At 53.5% G+C, this 23866-nt stretch overlaps 1 protein-coding gene across 1 annotated transcript in view; it reads right to left on the bottom strand.

Moving 5' to 3' along the window:
* DRGX (dorsal root ganglia homeobox) overlaps positions 1-12057 on the bottom strand; it is a gene marked incomplete at both ends in the record, with an annotated part of 28632 nt that extends 16575 nt beyond the window's left edge. The window contains 5 exons of the mRNA XM_081104834.1: positions 3513-3625; positions 3708-3886; positions 6771-6872; positions 7754-7851; positions 12024-12057. Of these exons, the coding sequence (XP_080960960.1) occupies positions 3513-3625; positions 3708-3886; positions 6771-6872; positions 7754-7851; positions 12024-12057 (526 nt within the window). The remainder of the gene's footprint in view (positions 1-3512; positions 3626-3707; positions 3887-6770; positions 6873-7753; positions 7852-12023) is intronic.
* Positions 12058-23866: the final 11809 nt, after the last annotated feature.

Raw genomic sequence — 23866 nt, forward strand, 5'->3', positions numbered from 1 at the left:
AGTACAGGGCAATTCCCAGGCCGATCTTGGTTTCCCCAGCTCTCCAGATGCTGCCAAGCCTCAGGCCCCTGCTCTCAACAGGTATCTTCAAGGAATCAAAATCAGTCTCTCTAATTTGTCAGAAACCATGATCCGGAGTTCCTCGCTGCCGACTGCTCAGTCTGTGCGAGAGCTCAGCAAAGTGGCTGCTGCCTTCACCTTCTCTGGGCCACTTTCCCCCCGAGACCTAAACACTAAAAGGCAGAGCCCAGTCCCTGGCACGCTCTGGGCCGAGGTCAGGAGCTGAGCTGACAGGGCCCAGCCTGCCCGCCCGCCCCCTCCCCCCCACTCGCGGGGGAGGCAGGGCTTGGCATCACCATGCAGCAGCTCCAGAGGCCGGGGCCCCGGGCAGCAGCAGCACTGAGCCGCCTGCCTGCTCAGGAGCTGACAGCCAGTATTCCAAAGGCACCCCTCTTTCCAGAGCCCATTCAAGGCCACATAATTTCTAGGCAAGTGAATTTGAGTTCCCATAAAACGCTACAGGACCCAGCGGCCTCACGGTCCCTGCTCACAGCACTTCTGAGCACTGCGCCTGGGTGACGCCCAGCAGCCCGCACACTCCCGGAGGCGCTCAGCACGTCCTGGGCAGGGACCTCACATCTGTCACACAGTGCCCAGAGCCTAAACGCCAGATCCCCGCTCTGAGCCCTTCAACTTGTAACCACAGAGAATGCTCCCCAGGCCAAGTCCTCGAGCCTGGGCTGAGACAGGCCTGCAGCCTCAGGGAGCAGCACCCAGAGCGAGGTCTCGGGCGAGGCCAGGCCTGGAGGCCTTCCCAGGACACTTGCTATCTTCAGTCCAAGACTAGGTGGCCCACTAGGATCACTCAGCCCCAGGAAGGAGACGGCACTGGTTTGGTTCTGGGAGCTGAAAATCACTTTGATGTCTTTCTTCTGTCATTTGCAAGCTGTTCGGGCCTGGAGCAGCAGATTGGAATCTCGGCTGGGAGGGCTGTGGTGCTCAGCTCACATGGCCCCGGCCCCTGGAGGGAGCCTCAGAGCTGGGGAGAAGCGGGGTGGGGTCCCATGCCCCGCCCGGCAGCGCCCAGCAGGGGAGGGAATGGATGGCCGGTGTGGGGGATGGGTCCTGTGGAGCAGCCCAGACCACAGAGGGCGACTGGCTGAATAAGGGACCTGTGAGCAAGGAGCTCTGCCTCCCTGAACCTCAGCTTCTCGTTTGTAAAAGAGCGGTGGGCTCGCAAGCCCAGAAGGCGCCTTCTCCCACCATCCGCAGGGGCTCCTCCGGCTGCAAGGGCCGCCCCCTCGATGCCCAGCAACCCCTGGGATGCTCAGGCCCAGAGACGGAGAGCCTGGTTCAGCTACCTGAGGGGACAGTTAAGGGAAGGGAGGCTGGTTACAGCCCAGAGACCCCTGGCACTGAGCCAGGCCCTAGAAACTTGGGGTTGGTAGTCTCTTGGGCCCCATTTGGGCTACGAGCTTAATTTCTGTAGTTTGGGGGAAGGTCAGAAAGCCATCCTGGCCCCAGCCCCTCTTACCCATGCTCCCCAAAACCACTGAGCATTAACTGCAGGGATGCTTCGAACCTGACTGGCAGGTGCACACTTCTCCCCAAAGCCGAGGCGGAGGCTGGGTCCCCAGGCTCGTCTCCAGGGCCTGCCGAGCTGCCAAGCCTGACGCAGGCCATGGTGAGCAGCAGCCCCGAGGCAGACCCGGGACTCCCAGCTTCAAGCAGCCCTTCCGGAGGCCACCCGGGGTCGGTCTTGCCTAATTCAGCACCAACCAGCAGCAGCCATGCTCCCAGAGCCACCTGTGCCCCCGCGCCCTCGCTGATGGTCCTCACAGCACCCCCTACGAAGGCAGAACTGAACACAAGACCACACGGCCGGACGAGCACAGAAGCCGTTTGCAGTAAATGCTCGCTTTCCTCCCTCCCCACAGGGCTTAGCCGCCAAAGGCCAGGCCGCTGCTCAGGGAGCCACCTGGAGTGGCCATGTGCTGGGAGGGTCAGGGCGGGCCAGGCAGGGACATTGCTGGGCGCAGGCCCAGGAGGAGCTGAGGTGGAGCTACCTATGCGGGGGGGGGGGGGGGGGGGGGGGGAGGGGAGGGTTGGACATACAGGAGAAAGAAGCAGAAAGCAGAGCGGGGCGCGAGGCGGGAGAGACCCGCTCATGAATGAACGGCGGCCGCAGGCCGGTCCGATCCAGGGTATGCAGGTTTGGCCCCAAAGACGGGAAGGCAACACGTGGAAGATGGAAATGCTCTAATAAAACTCCAGACTGCGGCTGACACCCACGTCCCACTGGTCACCTCCCTCGGGCCTGACTCGCCTCGGTGGCGCCTGTCGGCCCAGTGCCCTGTGGATGTGTCCCCAGGACGCGCTTGGGGGGCTCTATGCGGCCCCCCCCCCATACCAGTCACAGGCGCTGCAGGAAGCGCTAGGCGGTGCGAGGCCCGAGCTGGTGGCACTGAGCCTCAGCCCGTCGTGCCCAGCTCCCTGGACCGCCCAGACGTGGCTCCAGGCTTTGAGGCTCCACCTTCGACAGTGGAAAGTCCAAACCCAGGAGCGTGGCATTCGGGCCTTCGAGCTCAGGCCCATGCCGGGCACCTCCCATCCCTGGACACTCTCCCATGGGCACCCACCAGACCAGCCATTCTCCAGAAAAGCCTGGTTTTCCGCCCCAACACACCGCCCTCCCACCGGCATCTTTGCACGTGCTGTTCCCTATCCCAGAATGCCTCCTCTCCCTTCAGGGCACTCCAGGGAGGCTCCATCACGCCCTCCTACCTCCCCCAGAGTGTAACAAAGAACCAGCTGGGGACACTTGGGCGGGAGGGGGTTTATCAGGAAGCAACCCCACCTCCCAGGCCCCTGTGACAGGCGAGGCCTCGGGGGAACACTAACATGGACCCCCACCCTCTCTGGGCCCAGCCCTGCTCCTGGCGCACAGCAGCCTGACCCACTGCAGGAGGAGGAGGCTTGGGGCCCATTCATCCAGCAGGGGGTGCCCAGAAATCCCCGAGGGACAGCCCATAAGGGTTCCTCTCTCTGGACCTGACAGAACATCCCGAGTGCCTTCCATCCTCAGACAACAGCAGCCACTGATAAGACAGCAAATCTGACAGTGAGAGCCTCAGCCAGCTGGAGTTCCTGGGGCAGCAGGTGGCAGGCTCCACGGACGGATGGATGGACGGACGGATGGACGCAGCGGGCCTGTAAGCTGGGGTGATTGTCCCTCCCAGGCCCCGCCTAGGATGTGACCCGGAGAATCCATGAGCACAGAGCACTCACTTTGAAACAAGCGCCCCTCAGACAAGCCCCATCAGACACAGGGACCCTGAGACAGCCACCTCGTCCCGGGCCCCGTGGCACACAAACGAGATGGCGTGTGGAAACAGACGCTGCGTGACTGACAGGAGACCGGGAGCTGGACCAGCCCAGGCGCAAGCATGAGCTCGTGGAGAAAGCGGGTGGGTCGACCGTCGCCAGGCTCCCAGCCAGCAGGCCACACTCACCTTTCAGGGACGCAACATGGGACAGGGCCTGGGCGTACGTGGCGGTGTTCAGCAGGGTCCCCGGCAGGCAGGAGGGAAAGAAAGGCCCTGTGGGAGCCACAGTTCGCCCCAGGCTGGCAGAGAAAGAAAAGCAATGAGCTCCCACCCCCGCGCGCGCCCACCAGCCCGCAGGCCCCGGGGTCCCGCCAGCCTCACCTCTGCTGGGCCTCCAGGGCCTCCTTCTTGCTCCGGGCCTGGTCCCCAGGGGGTGGGGAAGTGGCATTTCTCACCGGCGGTGACGTCACCTCTGCCATGGACTCCTTGGCTCCTGGCTCCTGGTCGGAGGCCCCTCTCTCTGTTTTCCTCCATTTCGCCCTTCGGTTCTGGAACCAAACCTAAATCCCCGGTGGAAAAGCACACTCAGCCGAGGCAGAAGGCCAGACACGAGCCCAGCGCCTGGCCGCCGTGCCCAGCACTCCGGGCCACCTGCGGCAGCAGGCCTGCGAGGCGCACTCCCCTCGCCTCAACATCATCGGCCAAAGCAGCGCCCCTGAACTGCAGCCGCAGACCTACAACCGTCAGAAGGCCGGTGCAGAGGGCATGACGAGCATCCCTTAAAGAGTGTGAAATCACAGAAAGTCTCCAAACGCTTTGCCCAGCGTAAAGGTGAGGTGTTGTTTTGTGGAAATTCCGAATGTACGTGAGTACATTTATTTGACGTGAAATTATTTCCTGGAGGGGTGGGTTCTCATGAAGCCATTTATAAAGCACGGCCTGGGGTTTTCTCGTCAAATATACCCGCTCGCACCTCCAGCAGGTTGCCCTGAGAGCCTGCGTGTCTGGCCTCACATGCGTGATGATCCCTGAAATCGCCTCTTGCACATCATGACAAGTGCGTGAGCAGCGGCCCAGTGCACCCACTGGACACGCTGACTCGGGAGTCCCTTCTGGTTTAGAACTCGGAGCCCGGCATCTTGCCCAGAGTCCACTGCAGTCTGTGAGGGAGGCAGCCCCACCGTCCCCACCTCACAGATGAGAACACGAAGCACAGAGGTCACCCAGCTTGCTCAAGGTCATTCAGGGGGTAAGCGGCAGACCCGCAGCTCGAAACCCAGAGGCGTGGCCAGGGGCCATGATCCAGATCGGGGAATAATAGTGGCCACCCCAGCGTTACAGGAGACCACAGATGCACAGAACACTCGGTGCCTGGCGCAGAGCGATCCAGCACTGGGTCAGCATTAGCTGGTGTTACCATCTCTGCCATGCTCGGGCTGGGAGGCAGCGAATAATGATTCACCTGCTCTCAGGGCCTCCTCAGAGGCGGGTGTGGAACCCTTGAAGCCTGGAAACCAAGGCTGCGTGTGCAGGAGCGCCTCGTGGCAGTGGGCAGCCCCGGCCAGCGTGCTCCCAGAGGTCAGTGAGGCCCTGCTGCTCTTTCCTCCTTCCTGCAAACCCCCTGGCCCTTCTCCTAGGAGACAATTCCTGGCTTAAAAAACAAGGCTTGGTAGACCTCCCTCCTATTCCCAGGGCGTCCTCTCCCCCTGCCGGCGGCCTGGCCCTGGGTCCCGAGGCTGAGCCCTGCCAGCCCACTCCGCCTCCGAATTTCAACCTCCTTTACCGGTCTTGCTTTCTCTCTTTTTAAATCTAGTTGGCTTTTAATTGCACATATCAGCAACCGTTGAATAATGATTTTATCTATATTCTAAATTTAGGGCAGTTAAATGCAAAGCAAAATGCAGACACTTTCTTGGGTCTTAATTGAATGAAGGTCACAGCTATGACAACATTTAATTGAGCTATTTTTCATTATCATATTTTAATGACTTTGCACTGACAGTTCGCCTGCTTCTGAGGAAAGAGCATGATGGAGTCGTTTATTTCCCTATTTAGTTATTGTTTGACAACATCAGCTTCGATTAAGACCCTGCTTTATAGAACATTAATCATATTTGAATGAGCAAGCAGTGTAAATGTAAACACATCTCCCTTCCCGCCACCGAGGCCTGGAGCCCATGTCCCCACTCGGAGCTCAGAAACAAATGCTTCCCAGCCATTGTCTGTTTGCATAATAACCAACAACAGCCTCAACAACAATTCCCAGCATTAATTGTCACCGCCCCTATCTCACCCTTGCACCTTTCAGGGAGAAGTTATGATCTTCCACTTCTGAATGCTCAATAATTGTGTCATTTATCTCAATTTGCAGTGCGGTCTTTAGGCAGCTATTGGCAAGCTGGCATTAGAAAAAGAAAAGAGACACTGCATCCTGGCCAAAGGAGATTTTCATTTCCAAATAATAATCAGTTTAATTTGCCCACATATGACCAATGATTCATGTTCAGATTTAATCATCAGGATCACATAATCTGATTATAGGGGAAATAATTTGTTTACAACCCCCAATTTACTGCTCAGAATTCCATTATCTCTCTTCAGCCATTGGTTTTTAAGAGATACTAACATGACCCAGGGGAACTGAAAGCAAACTATTATATTTCCTACAATTAGATCTTTGCATAGTCTTAACCCCAAGCCCCTACATAAAAAAAGAACAAAAACAGCATGGAGGAAACCCCATAAATAAAATGAATATATAATTGTGCTCAAAGACTAGCTGGCCTGGAGAGGCAGCGCTGTGAGCGTGCCCCCCTGTGTGCGGGCACATCTGCTGGGCTCGGCGGGTCTCTGCACTTAAACGTAACCGCGTGTGGCTTCTAAAAAGAAAGCCTGCTTTGAGCCGGTCACTGCAGGCCACGCTCATCTCTCAGCAGCCCTTTCGCTGCCGCCCTCTAAAGATTTTTAAATTGCACACGATCTTCGGATCCACTTCCCTAAAAGAGTCCGCGTGCCGGGGAAAAGTTGGCCATAATGCAATTTCTGGAAAGCAGATCCTAACCCTGTTCCCATCTGAAAACACAGTTCTCTGCAATTGACCGGCCTTCGCCCAGAGTGGTCAGAGCTGCTTTGAGAATAGCATCTCAGCTCTTTTTTTTTTTTTTTTCCAAAGCAAGGAAATGGATGTGCATTGATGTAATTTAGTACCTTAGAGACGCGGACAAATTAGTGTAGAACATTATCACTAGTTAATTATGAATGACCGATTAATCAACCTAATCTAATATTCCACATTATGTTGATGTTATTAAAGTGCATCATGAAAATGACAGATAGTCTTCATTTGCTTTCTTTGGCCAAATGTGCACTCTGCAGTCATGATGTCAAAAAAAAAGTTTGCCAGTTTTAATATTAGGGAATTAAATAATTGAACAGAAGGCTCACCTGCACTCTGGCTTCCGTGAGGTTTATTTTCATGGCCAGCTCTTCTCTGGTGAATACATCGGGGTAGTGCGTCTGGGCGAAAACTGCCTCCAGAGCTTCCAGCTGGTAAAAGGAAGGACTATTTACTGAGGAGAGGTTGTGGCTAGGTGAGAGGAAGCAGAGCATAGTTCACATTTGCTAACCGTGGTGAGGAAGCTGTTTCACAGATCACATCGGCAAGGAAGAGGGGGAAAGAGCTGTTTGAAGAGATCCCACAGAATTAAAATTTCAACCACTGATAACTTAGGAGCTAAGCCTTGCTCACAACCTCAATGCTCCCCCAAGAAGTAGAAGTAAGAAGAGAAGTGCGAGTATTTATATGCGTTGGCATTTCAATATGCTCAGAAGACTCAAAACGGGAGGGCAGCCTTGTGACTGAGAGCAATCCGCACAGCCTCCGCTCAGGGTGTAGGAGCAGAACCACCTGCAGCTGCTGCCGGCCAGTCCCAGGGAAACGGCCGGTGAGGGGGTGAGCACTTCCTGGCTCCATTTGCTCCCGAAGTTGAGCAGATCTAAGAACAGGGCCAGGCAACACAATATCAGGGTTGCAACTGTAGCCCTTCCATTTAGGGCAACAATACCTTCTACAAATCCACCAACTTCTTAGGTTCCAGCCTTCTCATCTACCAACCCAAGGACAAGAATGTCCTACCTGCCTTCTCAAGGTTCAAATGACATTGCTGATGTTAAAATGCTCCCCAAACTATCAGCCCCGGGCGAATGGGTGCAATCAGTACTGCCTCTTCACTTTATCTGAGATCATAATCAAAGTCCTCTGCCCTCTCCCGGAAACAGGTTCCTTGACACATAAGTTGTTTGAGAAAACAGAAGGATCCAGTTAACATGATCAGCTGGCCTTACTCTAAAAGACAAAGGAGAGCAGCTAAGACTCTGATTTTTCCGCAGGCAGGAGACAGCTACCTTGCGGAAGACACCGTCATTACCTGCTGAAGCGTGAAGGTTGTCCGGTTCCGGCGCTGTTTTCTGCGCAGGAACCCATCGTCAAAATCTCCGGGAGGGTGGTTGCCAAAGGGCGCAGTGCCTGCTGGGGGCAAAGGGGATCAGTCTGAACAGGTGGCCGCAGTCTTCACACCATCCCCTGGCTACGCAGGCTCATTCAAAGGCATCAACCCGTCCCCTCCGGACAGAGCCCTGACTGCCCCAAAGTGTCTTCTCTGCTCCTCTTATTAAACCCCTTCTTTGCCACTCTCTTGTGCTCTGTCTCTCCCAATAACTTATGACTTTAGCCCCAACGATGCCTATTTCATAAGGCGGGAGGCGACCTTACTTCCCAAGACAGCCCAGTTCTCCTGTCAAGAAATTCGGGTCTCAAGCAAGGGCCACTGGCTTGAGGTGGAGGCTTCATCCGCCTTCCAGCTCCCAGCTTCCAGCTGCACTCTGTCCAGTGCACCTCACTCCCCGCCTCAGAGCCTTGCATAGAAGCTGCTGCTTCCCTTTGCTCACCTGTTAGTCTACTTGCCTGTATTTCTACAAACAACAAGGGTTAAAGGCTGGGGGTGGAGAAGGAAAGGAAAACACCAAGAGCTTTTCACAGCACTTTTCTCCTAGAACTTCAGGACACGACGAGGTAAGAAGTTTACGGATGAATATTAATTATCGTTGGTCACAGCTCATCAGCACTGTAGCGGATCTGTTATATAGATGTCAGTACCAAGAATCTGCCCCAGTAGTGGCTGTCCTGAATTCCAAGCAGACTTACACAGGGCCACGCTCAGAGGGCACCCACCCTCTCACCGGGCTCAGAAAGGGCCCGCTGCTTCTGCTTCCCTGAAAAGAAGGGCATCTTTCCACTGTCCTCCCAGCAGCCTCCAAAGCGCCTGTAAAGCCGGAACAGACTTTAGCCCCAAATGTGCATTCAGATCATTTTCCAAATGTGCACCATTTAGTTGACAGTCCACAATGGCTCCTTAGGAAAACAAATGAGCAAGCTCCCATTAGCCAGTGAATGCTGTACCTGCCATGGGCTCTGGGCTCAGAATCACTGCGCGTTCGGCATTAGCAGCCGGTGAGCCACGATGCCCGGACAACATCCCTCAGAAGGACCTCAGTCCCAAAGAAGCAAGATCCTTTAGGCTTTAAAAAAGTCCATCTACTAAAGGGAGTCCCTCCTACTTACTATTCCACTCTCCAGGGCCACATTTTTTTGCCATAATACCCCACTCTCTGCTGAAACCTTCTCCCCCCTTCTTCTTGTCCAAACTGCATTCTTCTTCAAAACCCTAGTCACAAATATTTCGCTCCAGTTCATTAGAAGCTTAAAAGAGCAGCCTCGCGGCAGTCGAACTCCCGGTTCTCTGCGGAATAGCACACTGCTTCCTGTGGAACAAGGGCCTCGCTGGTGAGGGTGGGACGGCCTCTGAGGGTCTCCCTCACGATCGGCCTCGGTCTCCTGATTCGCTCCCGCTGGTCCCCACTGGCTCACCTCGGGTGCACATAATACCTTAATGAAACATTGTGCGTCCAACTGAATCTTACAAAAGGCTGACACCTCGTCAAATTAATAAGAACAAAGATTGACAACCCAATAGGAAAGAGGAAATATGAGAAGAGCTTTTTACTTAAAAATAAGTAGAATGGTCAATAATTTTATGAAAAATGTTAAATCTTGTTGACAATTTAACAAAACAGAGCCATTAATTATTATTTCCACCGTGTTTTTTGGCAAAAAACATCAGGGGTATCGTGATAGGAGTGTACTGAAACGTGCCCGCCATTCACCTATTCGTAGCAGCATCTACTGGTGTAGCCTTGTGAGAGGGTAATGGCCATTTTTGTCAAAAATGTAAGTGCACGTACAGACATTAAATCTATGAATATATTTATATACAGGGTGGCAATATAAAGAGAGAAGAATGTCCCTGGCAACATGGTAATAAACATCACCTGGAAACAGCCACTGTTCCCATGAGGAGACAATTCTGCATCGCATCTGGTGGAATACTACACGGCTATTTAAAATAAGCCAGGAGATCAGGATACAGCAACATGGAAAAAATCTTCCAAACATATATTATGCAATGAAAAAAGCAAAGTCCTGAATGACTTGGTAGTATGATTTCAGTACAAACAATGTGTAACACAGAGAGAGAAAAATATATAAATGATGGTAAAAGCCTGTTTTTCCTGGAGGAATGACAAGAAACCAGCAACAAGAAGTGCTTTTTGGGGGGGGGGGGGGGGAAGGAGTGAAAGAGAATTTCACTTTTCACTTAGGTTTCTTTTCTATTTTAATTTCCTAAGCAGTTATATGGACTACTTTTTAATTTAACACCACAAAAAAATGATCTGAGAAGTGTGGTTCTGAACCATGCTGTGCTTTCTACTTTATGCCTCTCCAGATTAACAAAAAAATTAATATTAAAAAGCTGACAGGCTATAATGAGATGTCATATCCAAATTCTATTCTCAGCCTTTCCCGCTGCAGCAGAGCACCTTCTCCAGCAAGGCTAGTCCTTCCTGCAAAACTGGCTGAGGAACGTCTGCAGAGATAAAACAAAAGGCCCTGAAGGACCTCCTTTGCTTCTGAATAGAATCAGCATCAAGACAGCCTGTGCCTGGGTGTGGGTGAGAGGGAAGCTCACTGGGCATAGCGGACAGCAGTGAGCAGCTCAGTGCGCCGGGGCTGGACCTCATGACCAGCGGGGCGAGAACTCTCCGCGAGTGGCTTCTGCAGCCCGCCCTGCCCCTGCTGGCAGGGCTCCCCCTGTAAGTCCCCCACACGGCCCACCACCTGCCCAAACCTCAGCCTTCCTCACTTTGACCAGAAGGGTGGGCCCCTGGGCATCAATCAGTCCAGACCCAAGGTTCAGAAGTACAGGGATGATGTGTCCACCACATATTCAGAGGGTCTCCCTCCAGCCCTGGGTCTGATGTAAGGGGGTGTACCTCTCCAACCTTTTCATAACGCCGATCACCATGGGTCCTCGGAGGTAAGAGGAGGTGAAATGCAGGTAAGTGTCGGCCTTTCCTTCTTAGAGATGCTGACCAAGCTGGCAGGGCTTAACCACTGGTCCTCGTTAGCCGCCTCTAGGAAAGCCTACTGAACTCTCCAAAGCTTCCTTGGGAAACATAAACTTCTGAAGTCCTTGTGCCGTTGGCCAGCCGAGCTCAGCCACTGCTCCAGGTAACCAGGGCAAGGTGGACCAGCCTTCTTTGATGTCTCGGTGTCTCACACCGCTGTCCTGCCCCAGCCTCCCTGATTTCTTGGCCTCCAAGTCTTCACCCCACAAATAAATCAAAGGAGTAGGTTGCCAAAGCCAAGTACTGGTGTTACTCCCACAGTCAGAGAAGTCGAATGCCCCAGGGCTGAGACCACTGCTCCACCCGGGCCATACTAAAGGGCCAGTGTGTGTGGCTCTGCCTTTGCCCGGCACATGCTAATCCCCCTTGTGTGGAGGACCCACTCCTGGAGACCACCCTCCCCACACGGGGGCCACCAGAGAGCCTAGCTGTCCCTTCACAGGTACCCCCGCCTAAATTCAGTACATTGACCACCACAGGGATCCTACGGTGGAATTTTTTCTAAATCCTGGAGACCCTCAAAGACCCAACTCCTGTCCGTGGGGCTGCCCCTGGGAGTGAGCAGTGGTTGATTTGAGGTCAGAAATCCAGTGAGTCACCGCGATGAGCCCAGGCCAGGGCCCTTGGGCCCCTGGTGGTCAGGGCCAGCTGGCTCTGAAAGGCCAAGGTGGCCGGGAACAAACCCTGGCCACCGCCCGCAGCAATATTGCCCGGTGCAGTGCCGGTGCCGGTGCCGGTGCCGGTGCGAGCAGCCTGCAAGGGTTGTTCTGACTCTTGGTCTGACCCAGGACAATTCGAACCAACTCCCCAGTCCACCTTGGGTTTTCGGGATGTTTGCAAAATACCGTGAAAGATTGATGCGGCCCCTGGGCTGGGGGCGGGGAGGGGAGCGATTAGAGGCGTGACACGGGCATCTGTGCTGGGAGGACCCCGCTGGTTCCTGCGGCAGAGCCCGAGGCCGCCTGCTCCGCGGCGGGGAGAGAGGTGGGAGGCAGGTGGCGACGGGGCGGGCGGCCGGAGCGGGGTACCGGGAGGGAGCCAGGGGCGGCGCCCCTACCCACCGTCCGGCCGCACCCCTGGCGGGGCGGGGACCCAACCACCCGCCGGCCCCACCGTCGCCGGGGTCCTGTCTGGGGCCGCAGGCTTTTCGGAGCGACCCGGCCGCTTACTCACCCTCAAGCTGCGGCGGGCAGTGGAAATAAAACATCGCCGACGGCGGAGCTTCTGGACGCCGGGATCAGAGGGTGGCGGCGGGGCCTCGGGGCGCCTAGCTCCGGCCGCTGCAAAGCAAACAGCAGGAGTCAGTCTCCCTCGGCCCGGCCCGGCCCGGCCTGGAGGCACCGCGAGCTCCACTCCGGGAAAACGCCCTCCCCACGCCCTCAGCCCTCGCTGGGCGTGGAGGGGAGGGGACAGCGCCGTTTCCAGTCGGGTCCCCGCGGGATAGCCCTTCAGTTCGGGTCACCTCCCCTACAGCCGGGCCCCTCCCTCCCCCCACGGCCCCAGCACCCAGCCCGCTCAGTCCCCGGCTCTCCGGGGTCCCCGGAGCCAGCGCTGCACCCAGGCGGCCGGGTCCGGCGAGCGCGCCCGGCCCTCTGCGCGAGCCGCAGCCCCGGGGAGAGCCGCCGAGCCCCGGCCGGGCGCGCGGGGTGCGGGGAGCGGGTCGGGAGCCGCGCGTACCTCGGCGGGCGGCGGGCGCGCAAGGCCGGAGCGTGGCCGCCTCGGTCCGCACCCGGCACGGCGGGAGGCGGGCGGGGCTCGGCGCGGCTGGCGCCCACAAGACCAGAAAAGTGACTCGGGAAGTGGCCAGATGTCTTGCTGTCTGTCTACAGCGCGCACCGCGGCTCGGCACTCGCCTTTATAATCTCACGCATAATTGGCCTTAATCTGATTATTTCCAGCGCTGTCTACAGCGAGTAACTTGGATAGGTCTATTGGGCCTTACAAATGGCCCACGTGGTGTAAAAAAAAAAAAAAACAACCGTCATTTCTCAGCAAACACCAGGAATCTTTTCCCTCGTTTCTTTTCAAAGAGGATAGTAACAACCAGCACTCCCACCACCCCCGCGAAAAGGCAATATTTTCCTAACACTCCGCCCCACCCCCATTTCAGTCCCGGACGCAAACCTTCTTTCTCCGGGAGAGTTTAGACTCGGGCGCGCCCCCGTCACGGGCCAGGCGGCTCCCGGGCTTCGAATTGACAAAGCGCTGCTAATTTTCGCCGCCGGATGGGTTTTGGGGGGACTCTTTGCACACGGCTTCCCTTTCCAAGCGACCGTACAAAAGGAAAGTTTGATTTTGTTCTCAGCGAGGGGTCCCTGGATTTATGGTTGCTTCTCCATGCAAATGATATGCGGTGGGGCCCTTCGCAATTACTTTTAAAATGCATCCGAGGCAGCCGCTCAGCGGAGAGGGACCGCCCTTCCCTCTGCCTGGGCGAAAATTAAACTCTAAAGCACCGGGCTGAAATTTTCAAGTCAGGGGCGCGGGATTGGATCAAATCACATAAACTGCAAAAAAAGCAAGTCTAATGGCGCATAATTGGCTCTGTAATAGCATTACACCAAGATAATAGCCCGTTACGGCCCCCTGCACCATTAAGTGCTTCCCTGGCGGAAAGCCTTTATGATATTAAAGGGGGAATATAATGATATTTTGGTTATTAAATGCGTGTAATTAATTTATGCACCACTGAAAATAAAGTTGGTATTATGACCCACTCAAGATGCATCAGAAGATGCAAGTCAGACAACTGTTGATAAGTTCTGGTGTCTGTGTTCCGTCTAGACTGCTGATTTTATTTTGGGCCAATGGCTTCTTGGACAGACTGCATAAATTGAATATTTTATAAACATTCTAATGCTGCGTTCGGGAGCCGGAGCCGTGGCCAGGCGGGGGGTCGGGGACGTGCACCGCCTGGGATCCAGCCTCGACCTTAACGGCACAGCGCGTTGGAAACAAAAGGCCTGGCCGCCCCGCGCGGGAACACGCGCCTGGGCGAGGCGCGTCCAGCTGGAGGGCAGGGGCCGCCCGGAAAACCGCCTGGTAGCGGAAGACGCGGCACGGCTCCCGCGAGGCCGGCGGAGCCCCGGCGCCTCTGCGTCCCTCCCGGGCAATGCCCGCCCCGGCGCCGGGACTGGGCCCCGGCTGAAGGAAGAAGCCGCTGGAAACTCGGCGCGGACAGCACGCGGCGCCGGCTCCGCCAGGACCACCGTCTCCGCAGGCGCAGGCGGCGGCTCGGGGCAGCGCGCCGGCAGCCGGGGCGAAGGCGGCAGCCGGTGGGGCCCGCGGGGCGTGAGAGAGCCGTGCCCACTTCACCCACAGGGGCCAGACCTGTCCCAGCCCGAACACGAGGCGCAGCCCGCGTCCGCTGTCCTCGCCCGGCGTCTCTCCGAGGACCCGCTCTTCGGAGCCCCTTAGAAGAGCCCGAGGGCCCCCTCGCTCGCCCGAGTCGTCCCCAAGCCTGCTCAGGCCCCCTCCCCTGCCCCGGGCGGCAGCTCTCCGCCCGCGCGCCCCGTGCGCTCGGGGCCGGTGCCGGTGCCGGTGCCGGTGCAGCGAGGCGAGGCGGCGGCGGGCGGCGCAGCGAGGTGCCCGGGCGCACTGAGGTCTGTGCCGGGACTCGGCCTCAGGCGCCCGACGCCGCGGGAACCGGCGAGGTCCGAGCCGCAGCCTCCGGGCCCCATCCCCGATATCTGCTGGGGCAACAGGGGCCGGGGACGGGCCCCGGCTGGGCCGGCTGGCCCTGGGTCTGCGGGCAGCGCTCTTTCTGCGCCTGCGGCCGGTCAAACCCCAAACAGCGCACCACTTCCTCGGGGGCTGCGGCGGGAAGCGAGGCGGGTCCGAGGTCCTTCTGGGGCCTGAGCTGCGCGGCGGCGGGTCCCGCCCCGCTGATCCCGGGCGTTCGGGGACCCACTGGTATTCGCGAGTCCAAACCCGCGAAAGTTACCTGGGACGCGCGCTCCGCGCTCCCAGCGGGACGGCCCGCAGCCCCCGGCCCTCCCGGCGTCCCCCTGGCCAGCCTGGCCGGGCAGCCAGCGGGCTCCCCGAAAACACCTCTCGTGGTGGATACATGTCATTATATTTCTGTTAAAACCCGCCTCAACCGACGCCCCCTCTGCCCCAGCCGCGAGGCCGGCGGCTCCTGTTACAAAATAGCGAACCACCCAGCAGAGTTACCGAGGAGAGGCTGCCGCAAACTCTGATGGCGGGAAACCCCTTTCCCCGACTGCCTCGCCCCGCCCGGCCGGGAGGGGAAGACCGAATGTGCACCTTCCTACCGTCCTCCCCACCCCCACCCCCACTCCCACCGCGGGGGGGGGGGGGGGTGTTAGTAACAAAAAGGTTATTTTTCCTTAATTCTGTGCCGTAAAATGTATTTTCCAATTAACCAAATTCACCGATCTGTCCCGCTTGGACATTCTGATGATTTACAACCTAAAAGTGTACTTTCTTTATCTAAAGACCAAGGTGACTGCTTTTAATTTTCTCTAACCTCTTTACACTTGATGTTCGCCAGGCTCATAATGTTAATTGGCTTCATATACGGATCATCAGTTTAATGAAGAAATAAATCCTGTGTTGCTTTATGTTTTAACCGTGATTGCTTTAATGAGGAATGTGACGTGTTCCAAAAGCAAAGCTACGGAAGACATTAGAGGGGCTTCTGTTAGGACGGAAATGCGTCCAGTTAAAACCACGGGCCATGTTTCAGCAGATCCTCCCGGAGCCAGCGCCCTTCCTACCGCACCTGGGCTGCTTCCAGCTTCCGGGGGGCGGCGATCTGTGCTGGGTCCTCAGTGCCCCTTCTCCCTTCTCCCGTGTTTAACTCTCGGTCTCCATTCCCTTTAAGAATAATTTTCTGATTGCTGACCAGGCGGCTACTGTGCCTCTGCCCAGCAGAGCAGAGAGAAACCAGACAGGGTGGGGAGTTCAACTTTCAAGGTTGTTCACTTAAAAAAAAAAAAAAAAAACGTAGGAAGAGAGTCACACAGCCCCTAAGATTTATGCGCGGGGTCCAGGCGGCTCCCCCAGAGCAGCACAGCTCTGCGCTGGAAATTCAGGCGCCTGCTTAGGCCGGGGCTGCGCTGGGCGATAGGAGTTTACATCTCCGCATCAATTAATGGGAGAGTAAATCTGCTTTCTCTAATGGGTGTTTGATTTTTCTAATTTTAAACTTGTTCTATGAAGGGAAAACTGTCATCTCAAAAACACTGAGAGCAGCAATAAAACGCTGGAAGTTGGAGCGCCTCTCCGTGTAAGCCCTGAATTGTCTTTCTGTTGAACTATGAATTATTTTAAATTGGTTCCTGAAAAGAACCTTAAATCCTTAGAAAATGTAGGGATTGGAGGCTCTAGGTTGATGGCTCAGACACCAGGCAAAGTGCCCATTTCTTACTCTTTGCTTGTTTTAGGAAAACTGGAGAACCGTTTGGAGGCACCACTGTCACCATCTTCTGAGCCCAAAGGCGTGAACATGTATGTTGGACTTGACATCTAAATTGTTCTCAGCAGAGTTTTTCCCAGCCTCCCTTTTAGAACTTTCCTTAGCAAAAACCATTTCAGTAAACATGTCTACAATCCCAACAATGGGGTAAAGCAGATAAAATACTCCAATTTCAGGAAGAGAAAACACACTGAATGCCTAATTGTGTGTTTGGGAAGGGTTCCGGTGGCTTGTAATGTTGTTCTGTTATTAAAATTTTTAAAGGCCTCTCTGGGGTAATCCCATGGCCACACGGCTCTCCTGGGCAGGAAGTGCAGAGTGCCTACTCAGTGTGGACGCCGCATCCCATTGTCATGTAGTTTTGGAAACTGCCAAGAAAGCTTGGGTTAGCTACATATGATGGACTATGTGGGGGAAAAATAACCGTTAATTGAAATTCCAGATGGACAGGGGACTACGAACAGCGCACACACACACACACACACACACACACACACACACAAGAGGGATAGATATGAGTTTTCTTATCTTGGAAATTCCTATCATTCATTAGTTTTACTGTCATATAGAAAGTAAAAGCAGCTACTTCAGTGCAAGCCGACCTCCAATAGCTTCGCGGGCAGTGGCCACAGGACAAAGTGTTTTCTCGTGGTTCCTGAGGAACAGCACAGCCCAGTCCAGGCTGCCTAATCCTCACAAGCCAGGAGAGCGCTGCACCAGGCAGGCGGGTGCAGGGTCTGTGCACACCGTGCTCCATCGAGCTGGCTCCCGTCTGGGAGCTGGCTGAGCTTGAGCAAGTCACCTGGTCGCTCAGGGCCTCGGGACTTCCTCTGGGAAGGGGGATAGAAATGTCTACAGCAAGCGCTGGTGAGAGGGTTGGAAACGGTGCTAGAGGTGTTTAGGGCAGTGAAAATATTCTGTTTGATACCACAGTGGGGAACACATGTCATTATGCTTTTGTTAAAACCCATAGAGTATAGACACCAAGAATGAACCCTAATGTAACTATGGGCTCTGGATGAGTATGATTGTCAATGTAACCTCATTGATTATAACAAGTGCACCCCTCTGGTGGGCGATGTTGATAGTGGGGGATGTGCTTGTGTGGGGCAGGGGGACACGGGAACTCCCGTACTTTCTGCACAGTTTTGCTGTGCACCAAAATCTGCTCTAAAAAAGAAAAGAAAAAAAATAAGACAGCGTTGAAATCAATGCCCAGCACAGAGCAGCCACTCCATAAACACCAGCTATGGCTGTTCCACTATCGTCACCATTGTCCTGCCACGATCATGGCCCACGAGGGACCACATTCCTGGAAAGACGCTCCCAGGGCCACCTTGGGTACATATGGCTGTCGCCTGCCTCTTCTGTCTCCAGGATGAGCCGCTGGCAGATCAGCAGCACCTGGGAGAGCTCCTCTGTGGCTTCCTCCTCCTGGTTGCCAGGCCGCCATGCTTGTTCCCTAACCTCCCCTTTTCGTTGTCTGGTTTGTCCAACTTTGCTTGGCACACACTCACTTCGCCAGAAAATGTAAACACTGGGCCTTTATTCTGGATCAGAGGTCTTTTATTTGAGCAATGGAAACTTTTAGAAGTTCAGATGGATCACCTGTACGCTGCGCATGTCACCTCCACCTGACCACGGGCCCCCATGTTCCACACTGCTTCCCTCCAGGCCCCCGCTCAAGTGTGTGTGACTCCCCCGGTTCCTGCCGGTGTCCGACCTTCCCACCCTGATGTAAATTCTCTGTGAGTCTATCATAGCTTTCAGACTAACAATCACTTTTTGTCAATCTCTTTCCTATCCTAAGTCCACAGCCTCTGGAGTTTCAGTCTAGTTCAGTCCATCTCAACAAACACCTATCTAGCACCCGCTCTCCGTTGGCGCAGGGGGCAGAGACCCGAGCTCTCGGCGTCAGGACCCAGCCCCTGGAGATTCTGCCGAGGAAAGGAGAAGGAATGGCAGGGAGAAGGGAAACCGATGCCATGTGGTCCCCACCACAAGGCACTGGCCTCACTGGGCCTTCTATCAGCTGCCCTAGAGAGCTTTTGGGAAGGGCAGCTCTCCCAACACAGCCCACTCCCCGGTGGGAGGGCCCACGTTTGTGTACACCCTCCTCTGCAGAAGCACTCTCTCTGCCCAGAGCCCCTGGCCAATCTATCTGTCCCCAGTGTTCGAGCCACCACACCAGAGGGCCAGAGGCTTGACAGGGCTCAGCATCAGCCTTCAGCCCCCCACAGTCCAGCCTTTTTTAAAAAAGAATGAAATAACTGATGCAGAGTGTTAGGAGGAGTGGGGAAAAGACTTGTGAAGCTAGTAAGCCACAAGACGGTCTGGACTCACAGCTACCAGCCTCAGGCTCAACACTCGCCACTGCTCCTTTTTACGAAGACTCGCTCGTTCTGAGACAAACACACGGCTGATTGCCGTGCTACGCGTTCAATAAATGTGCAGGATTAATTGGTACAACTACTGAAGGAATGAAATAAGTTTGCTCCATGAAAAATGAGAAACACAATGAGAGCCTTCCCATTCCTGATAGACTTGAATGATGTAAACATCTACAGTCGGAGGAGAGTGGGTTTTCTGCCTTCTTCTTAATCCCCCTCTCCTTGTCTGCCAAGTGGGATTGGAGGTGCCTGTCTTTCCGTATCTGACCAGCCCTCAGGAGGTGCTTCACAACTGTGACTTTTCTGGGACACCCTTGCAATCCTGGATTTGTAGGGCCCCCCTCTTCCTTCCGAACAGCTCACTCCTATCCAGGGTGGCCCCTCTCCAGGGCATTGCCCTGTCCCACCCACTCCACTGCTTTCTCACACTACCTGGTTCTTTCTGTGACTTTCTTCTCCATCAACTTGCACAGCCTGGACAGAGCACGTGTGCATAGCAGGACTCCTCAGCACACTCCAGAGGTAGGGCATTCACTGCCTCTCCTCCCTCCTGCTGACCTCAGCTCACCTAACAGCAGGCTCTCAGAGCACACTTAAATCCCAACATAAATATTTATTGACTGAAATTGACTGATGTCTGAGCAAGCCTGGTCAGGCAATTCCCCCACTCAGCCTCGTCTCCAGCCAGCCCACAGCCCCCACCCCCCACAGGAAAGCCTGGTGCGGGGCAAGGCTCAGTACTGCGCACTGGTACACACTGAGGGCATTCGCCATTTACCTGTCCATCCATTTGTTCCTCCATTCATTCCGCAAGGCAAGGCGCTGTGGAGGCCGGTGCCCGTGGCATTGAGGACGCACTTGCAAACAAGCCCTGGGGACCTAGGAGGTTGGCTTGTCAGAAAAGCTTCTCATAATCATTGTGGTGGAGCTTGCAAGCCAGGTCTCCAGCCACAGGCTGCACCCCTGGAGAAGACCCCGCTTGTCTAAGGCTTGGCCCAGGAAGCCCCAGCCAGAGAGGGGGAGCCCCAGCTGTTTCAGAGGGCAGCTACATCGCGGATGGACAAGGATGGGGGATGGAGACCCCAGCACAGCCCCCGGCGTCCATCCTGCGGCTGGGCATTCCTCTTCTCCTTCACCCTCTGATTCCTTTGCCAGCTGCTCTCTGAGAGCCAGGCTTGTGCCAGCTGTATGCTGGGGACAACAGAAAAGAGATGTCTTTTCTTTCACTGAGTTCAAATCTTTTAATGTCTTTGTGTGATTTTTAAATTCATTTTCTGTCCCCATGTAGACTAAAGCTGTGAAGGTGGAGAGCAGGTCAGCTCAGCTCAGGCTCATTGTGATATTCTAAGCCCTCAGCCCAGCACCGGGCATGCAGTAAAAATCTGTTGAATGCATAAATGAGTAAGACAAGATCTATAGGCTCTAGTACTAGAGGACACAGACATAAACAGAACATCTGGCGATCAATGCCTCTCTCGGCAGTGCGGGTCTCATGTCCTTCAATGCTCTCTGGGACAAGTCAGACCATAAATAAGCACATGAAACAGGGCCAATCAATCGTCTCCTCTCTCCTGAACCTCGGACTGAATGCTGCTGAGGGCTTTGGAAGAGTCACAAGCAATCACCTCCAAGATGATGGCCAGCAGCACCCGCTCTGCAGAGCAAGGCGGACACTCTGTCCATCTTACAGGAGAGGCTGCCACAGTATGAGGCCGCATCTCCCAGCCTGCTTTGCCTGGCTTACACCATTCAGTGCCTTCTCTTTCCCCGCTCTGCAGCCTAAAATAGTAGAGTGGATATGGTGTCTTGTGTCCAAATTCCTGTTGCTACTGAACTTTTCGAACATCATTTCTCTCAACTGCAGAAGAGAAACGATTCCCCTCGCAGAGTCCTTTATGAAACGGTAAGATGCCCCACAGAAGTGGTGGCAGTTAACCTGTGTGACCTCCAACTCATAAAACTACAGGGGGCGGGGCAGGGGTCACCCCAGCAGTTGCCTTCTCTCCCCACACCCTCTACCCCCCACCCCCAGCCTCTCCTTCGCAGCGCCTATGCTCAACTCTCCTCTGTCCAAGGCCTGCCTGTCTCCTTCCTCCTCGGCTGTAGCTCTCCCAAGAGCATTCGCATTGGCCTTGACCTCTCACTACCTTCACTCCTTTAACCAGAAAACAGTTTTTGGATGGAGGAAGTCGGAGTGGAGGATGCACAGTTTGCCACCTAGCTATCTTGGTAAAAAGTGTGTGTGTGTGTGTGTGTGTGTGTGTGTTTACTGGACCGTATTAGCTTTGTTTGCTCATGTTTAACATGTGAAAACAATTGTACAGAACACAACTGGCCAAGGCCCACACCTTGCCCCTTTGTGGCATCTTGCCCATTCACATAGTGATGATTTCGGCCTGACATCTGAAGGCATCTGAATTTACAATTCCTGAATATATTTTTTTCAATTAAAGTATAGATGACATACAATATTATATTAGTTTCAGGGGGCAACATAGTGGTTTGATACTAACATATCTTACAAAGTTATCACCATGAAGAGTCTAGCAACCATCTGCCACCATACAAAATTACTGCAACAGTATTGACTGTATTCCCTATGCTGTACTTGTAACTTATTTATGTTATAAGTTTGTACCCCTTAATTCCCTTCACCTTTTTACCCATCCCCCCACTTCCCAAACCTCTGTCAACTATCAGTTTGTTCTCTGTATTTAAGAGTCTATTTTGTTTTGTTTGTATTTGTTTAGACTTTTAGATTCCACAGATAAGTGAGATATAGTATTTGACTTTTTCTAACTTATTTCACTTAGCATAAATGCTCTCAGTTCATCCATGTTGTCACAAATGGCAAGATTTCATTCTTTTTCATGTACACATACACACATACGTACACATGGTGGAATATTACTCAGCCATGACAAGAATTTTTTATCACTTCTTCTTTGTCCACTCATCTATTGATGAGCACCCAGGTTGTTTCCATATCATGGCTATTTTAATAATGCTGCAATGAACACAGGGGTGCATTCATCTTTTCAAATTAATTTTCGTTTTCTTCAGATAAGCACCTATAGTGGAATTGTTGGATTCTTCTTTGTCCCTTGTGATAGCCTTTGTTTTAAAATCTATTTTATCTGAAATAAACATTGCTATCCCAGCTTGTTTGTTTGTTTCCATTTTCATGGAATATCATTTCCCATCCCTTTACTTTCAGTTGATATGTGTCTTTCAATCTGAAGTGAGTCTCATGTAGGCAGAAGGGTCTTGTTTTTTTATCCATTCAATCACCTTGCATCTTTTAAATGGAACACTTAGTCCATTTACCTTTAAAATAATTATTGATAAGTATGTACTTACTGCAATTTTGATTGTTTTCACACCAGATTTATAGGTGGTTGGCCTACTACCTTAACTATATGTTTGCCTTTACTAGTGAGATTTTTTTTCTTTCATATATTTTCTTATCTCTAGTTTTGGCCTTTTCTTTCCGTGAAGAATTCCCTTTAACATTTCTTGTAATGCTGGTTGAGTGGTGAGGAACTCTTTTAGCTTTTGCCTGTCTGTGAAAATCTTGATTTCTCTTTCAATTCTGAATGATAACCTTGCTGGGTAGAGTGTTGTAGGTGGTAGATTTTTCCTTTTCATTGTGTCAAATATATGATGCCACTACCTTCTAGCCTACAAAGTTTCTGTTGAAAGTCAGCTGATAGTCTTATGGGCAGTCCCTTGTGTGTAACTAGTTGTTTTTTCCTTGTTGCTTTTAAGATTCTCTCTTCATCTTTAACCTTTAAAAACTTAATTATAATGTGTCTTGGTATGGGTCTCTTTGGGTTCTTCTTGTTTGGTACTCTCTGTGCTTCCTGGACATGGATGTCTGTTTACTTCTCCAGTTTAGCAAAGTTTTCAGCTATTATTTTCTCAAATAGGTTTTCTGTCCTTTTCTCTCTCTCTTCTCCTTCTGGGACCCCTATGATTCAAATGTCAGTACACTTGATGTTGTCCCAGAGGTGCCTTATGCTATCCTCATTCTTTTTCATTCTTTTTTCTTTTTAATCTTCCAATTGAGTGATTTCCACTATCCTATCTCCTCGATCTATTCTTCTGCATCACCTGATCTGCTGTTGATTCCCTTGCGTATATTTTTTCATTTCAGTTGTTATATTATTCAGTCCTGATAGGTTCCTTATTTTATAATTTTTATCTCTTTGTTGAAGTTCTCGCTGAGTTGATCCACTTGTCTGCAGAGTTTGATGAGCATCTTTATGACTACTACTTTGAACTCTTTATCTAGTAGACAGCTTACTTCTTTTCATTTGGTTTTCTTTCTGGGGTTTTGTCCCTTTTTCTGTTGTTTGGAACGTATTCTTTCTTCTTCTCATTTTGCCTATTTGTTCCTACATATTGGGTAGGTCAACTATGTCTTCTAGTCTTGAAAAAGTGGCTTCATTTAGAGGTGTCCTGTGGACAGTGGTGAATCCCCCTTTGTCACCAGAGCCAGGTGGTCCAGAGGTGCTCCCTGGGTGGACTAGTGTGACCTCCTGTTGTGGTTGGGCCACAACTTCTATGGACACACTGGCAGGTGAGACGGGTCCCTGGCCCAGATGACTGTGAGACTTGGCTGCAACTGTTAGGGGCATGCTGGTGTGAAGGACTTCATGTGTCTGGCTATAAAACCTTGACTATGCAGACCCACTGCTGTGTGCTGGTGCCTACTGAGGGTAGCAGGGCAGGAGCCACTTTGGAAGGGTGCCAGCCTGGATGGGTCCTCAGGGAAATGCCAGGGTGGGGTGAACAGTGTGAGCAAGGTTAATGAAGCGTGTCAGAAATGGCACCTGCCAGCATCAGACTGGTGGGTGGGAAGAGAGTAAAGAAAGGGGAGCACGGCTCCCACCAGCACTTCTCACTCTGGAGGAAGTTCGAGCAGGTCCCTGGCAGCCCCGCCACCGGCACCCACTCTGCAGTGGGACCATGTCCTGCCTTCACGTGTGACCCAGGTGCTTTTCAAACCGCTGCCTCTGCACTGGGCCTTGAGAAAAACATAACCTGTTTTCTACAGGCCTTTGACTCCCCCAGATGCAAACCCTGCAGGTTCCCAGATATTATGGGGGCTCTCTTCCTGGTTCAAGTCCCCAGACCGGGGCTTGGACCCCTCACTCTGCAGGGGTGGGCCTTCATGGTTGTGA

The sequence above is a fragment of the Myotis nattereri genome, assembly GCF_964212035.1.
Source record: "Myotis nattereri genome assembly, chromosome: 13".
In the NCBI taxonomy this organism is placed as follows: domain Eukaryota; kingdom Metazoa; phylum Chordata; class Mammalia; order Chiroptera; family Vespertilionidae; genus Myotis; species Myotis nattereri.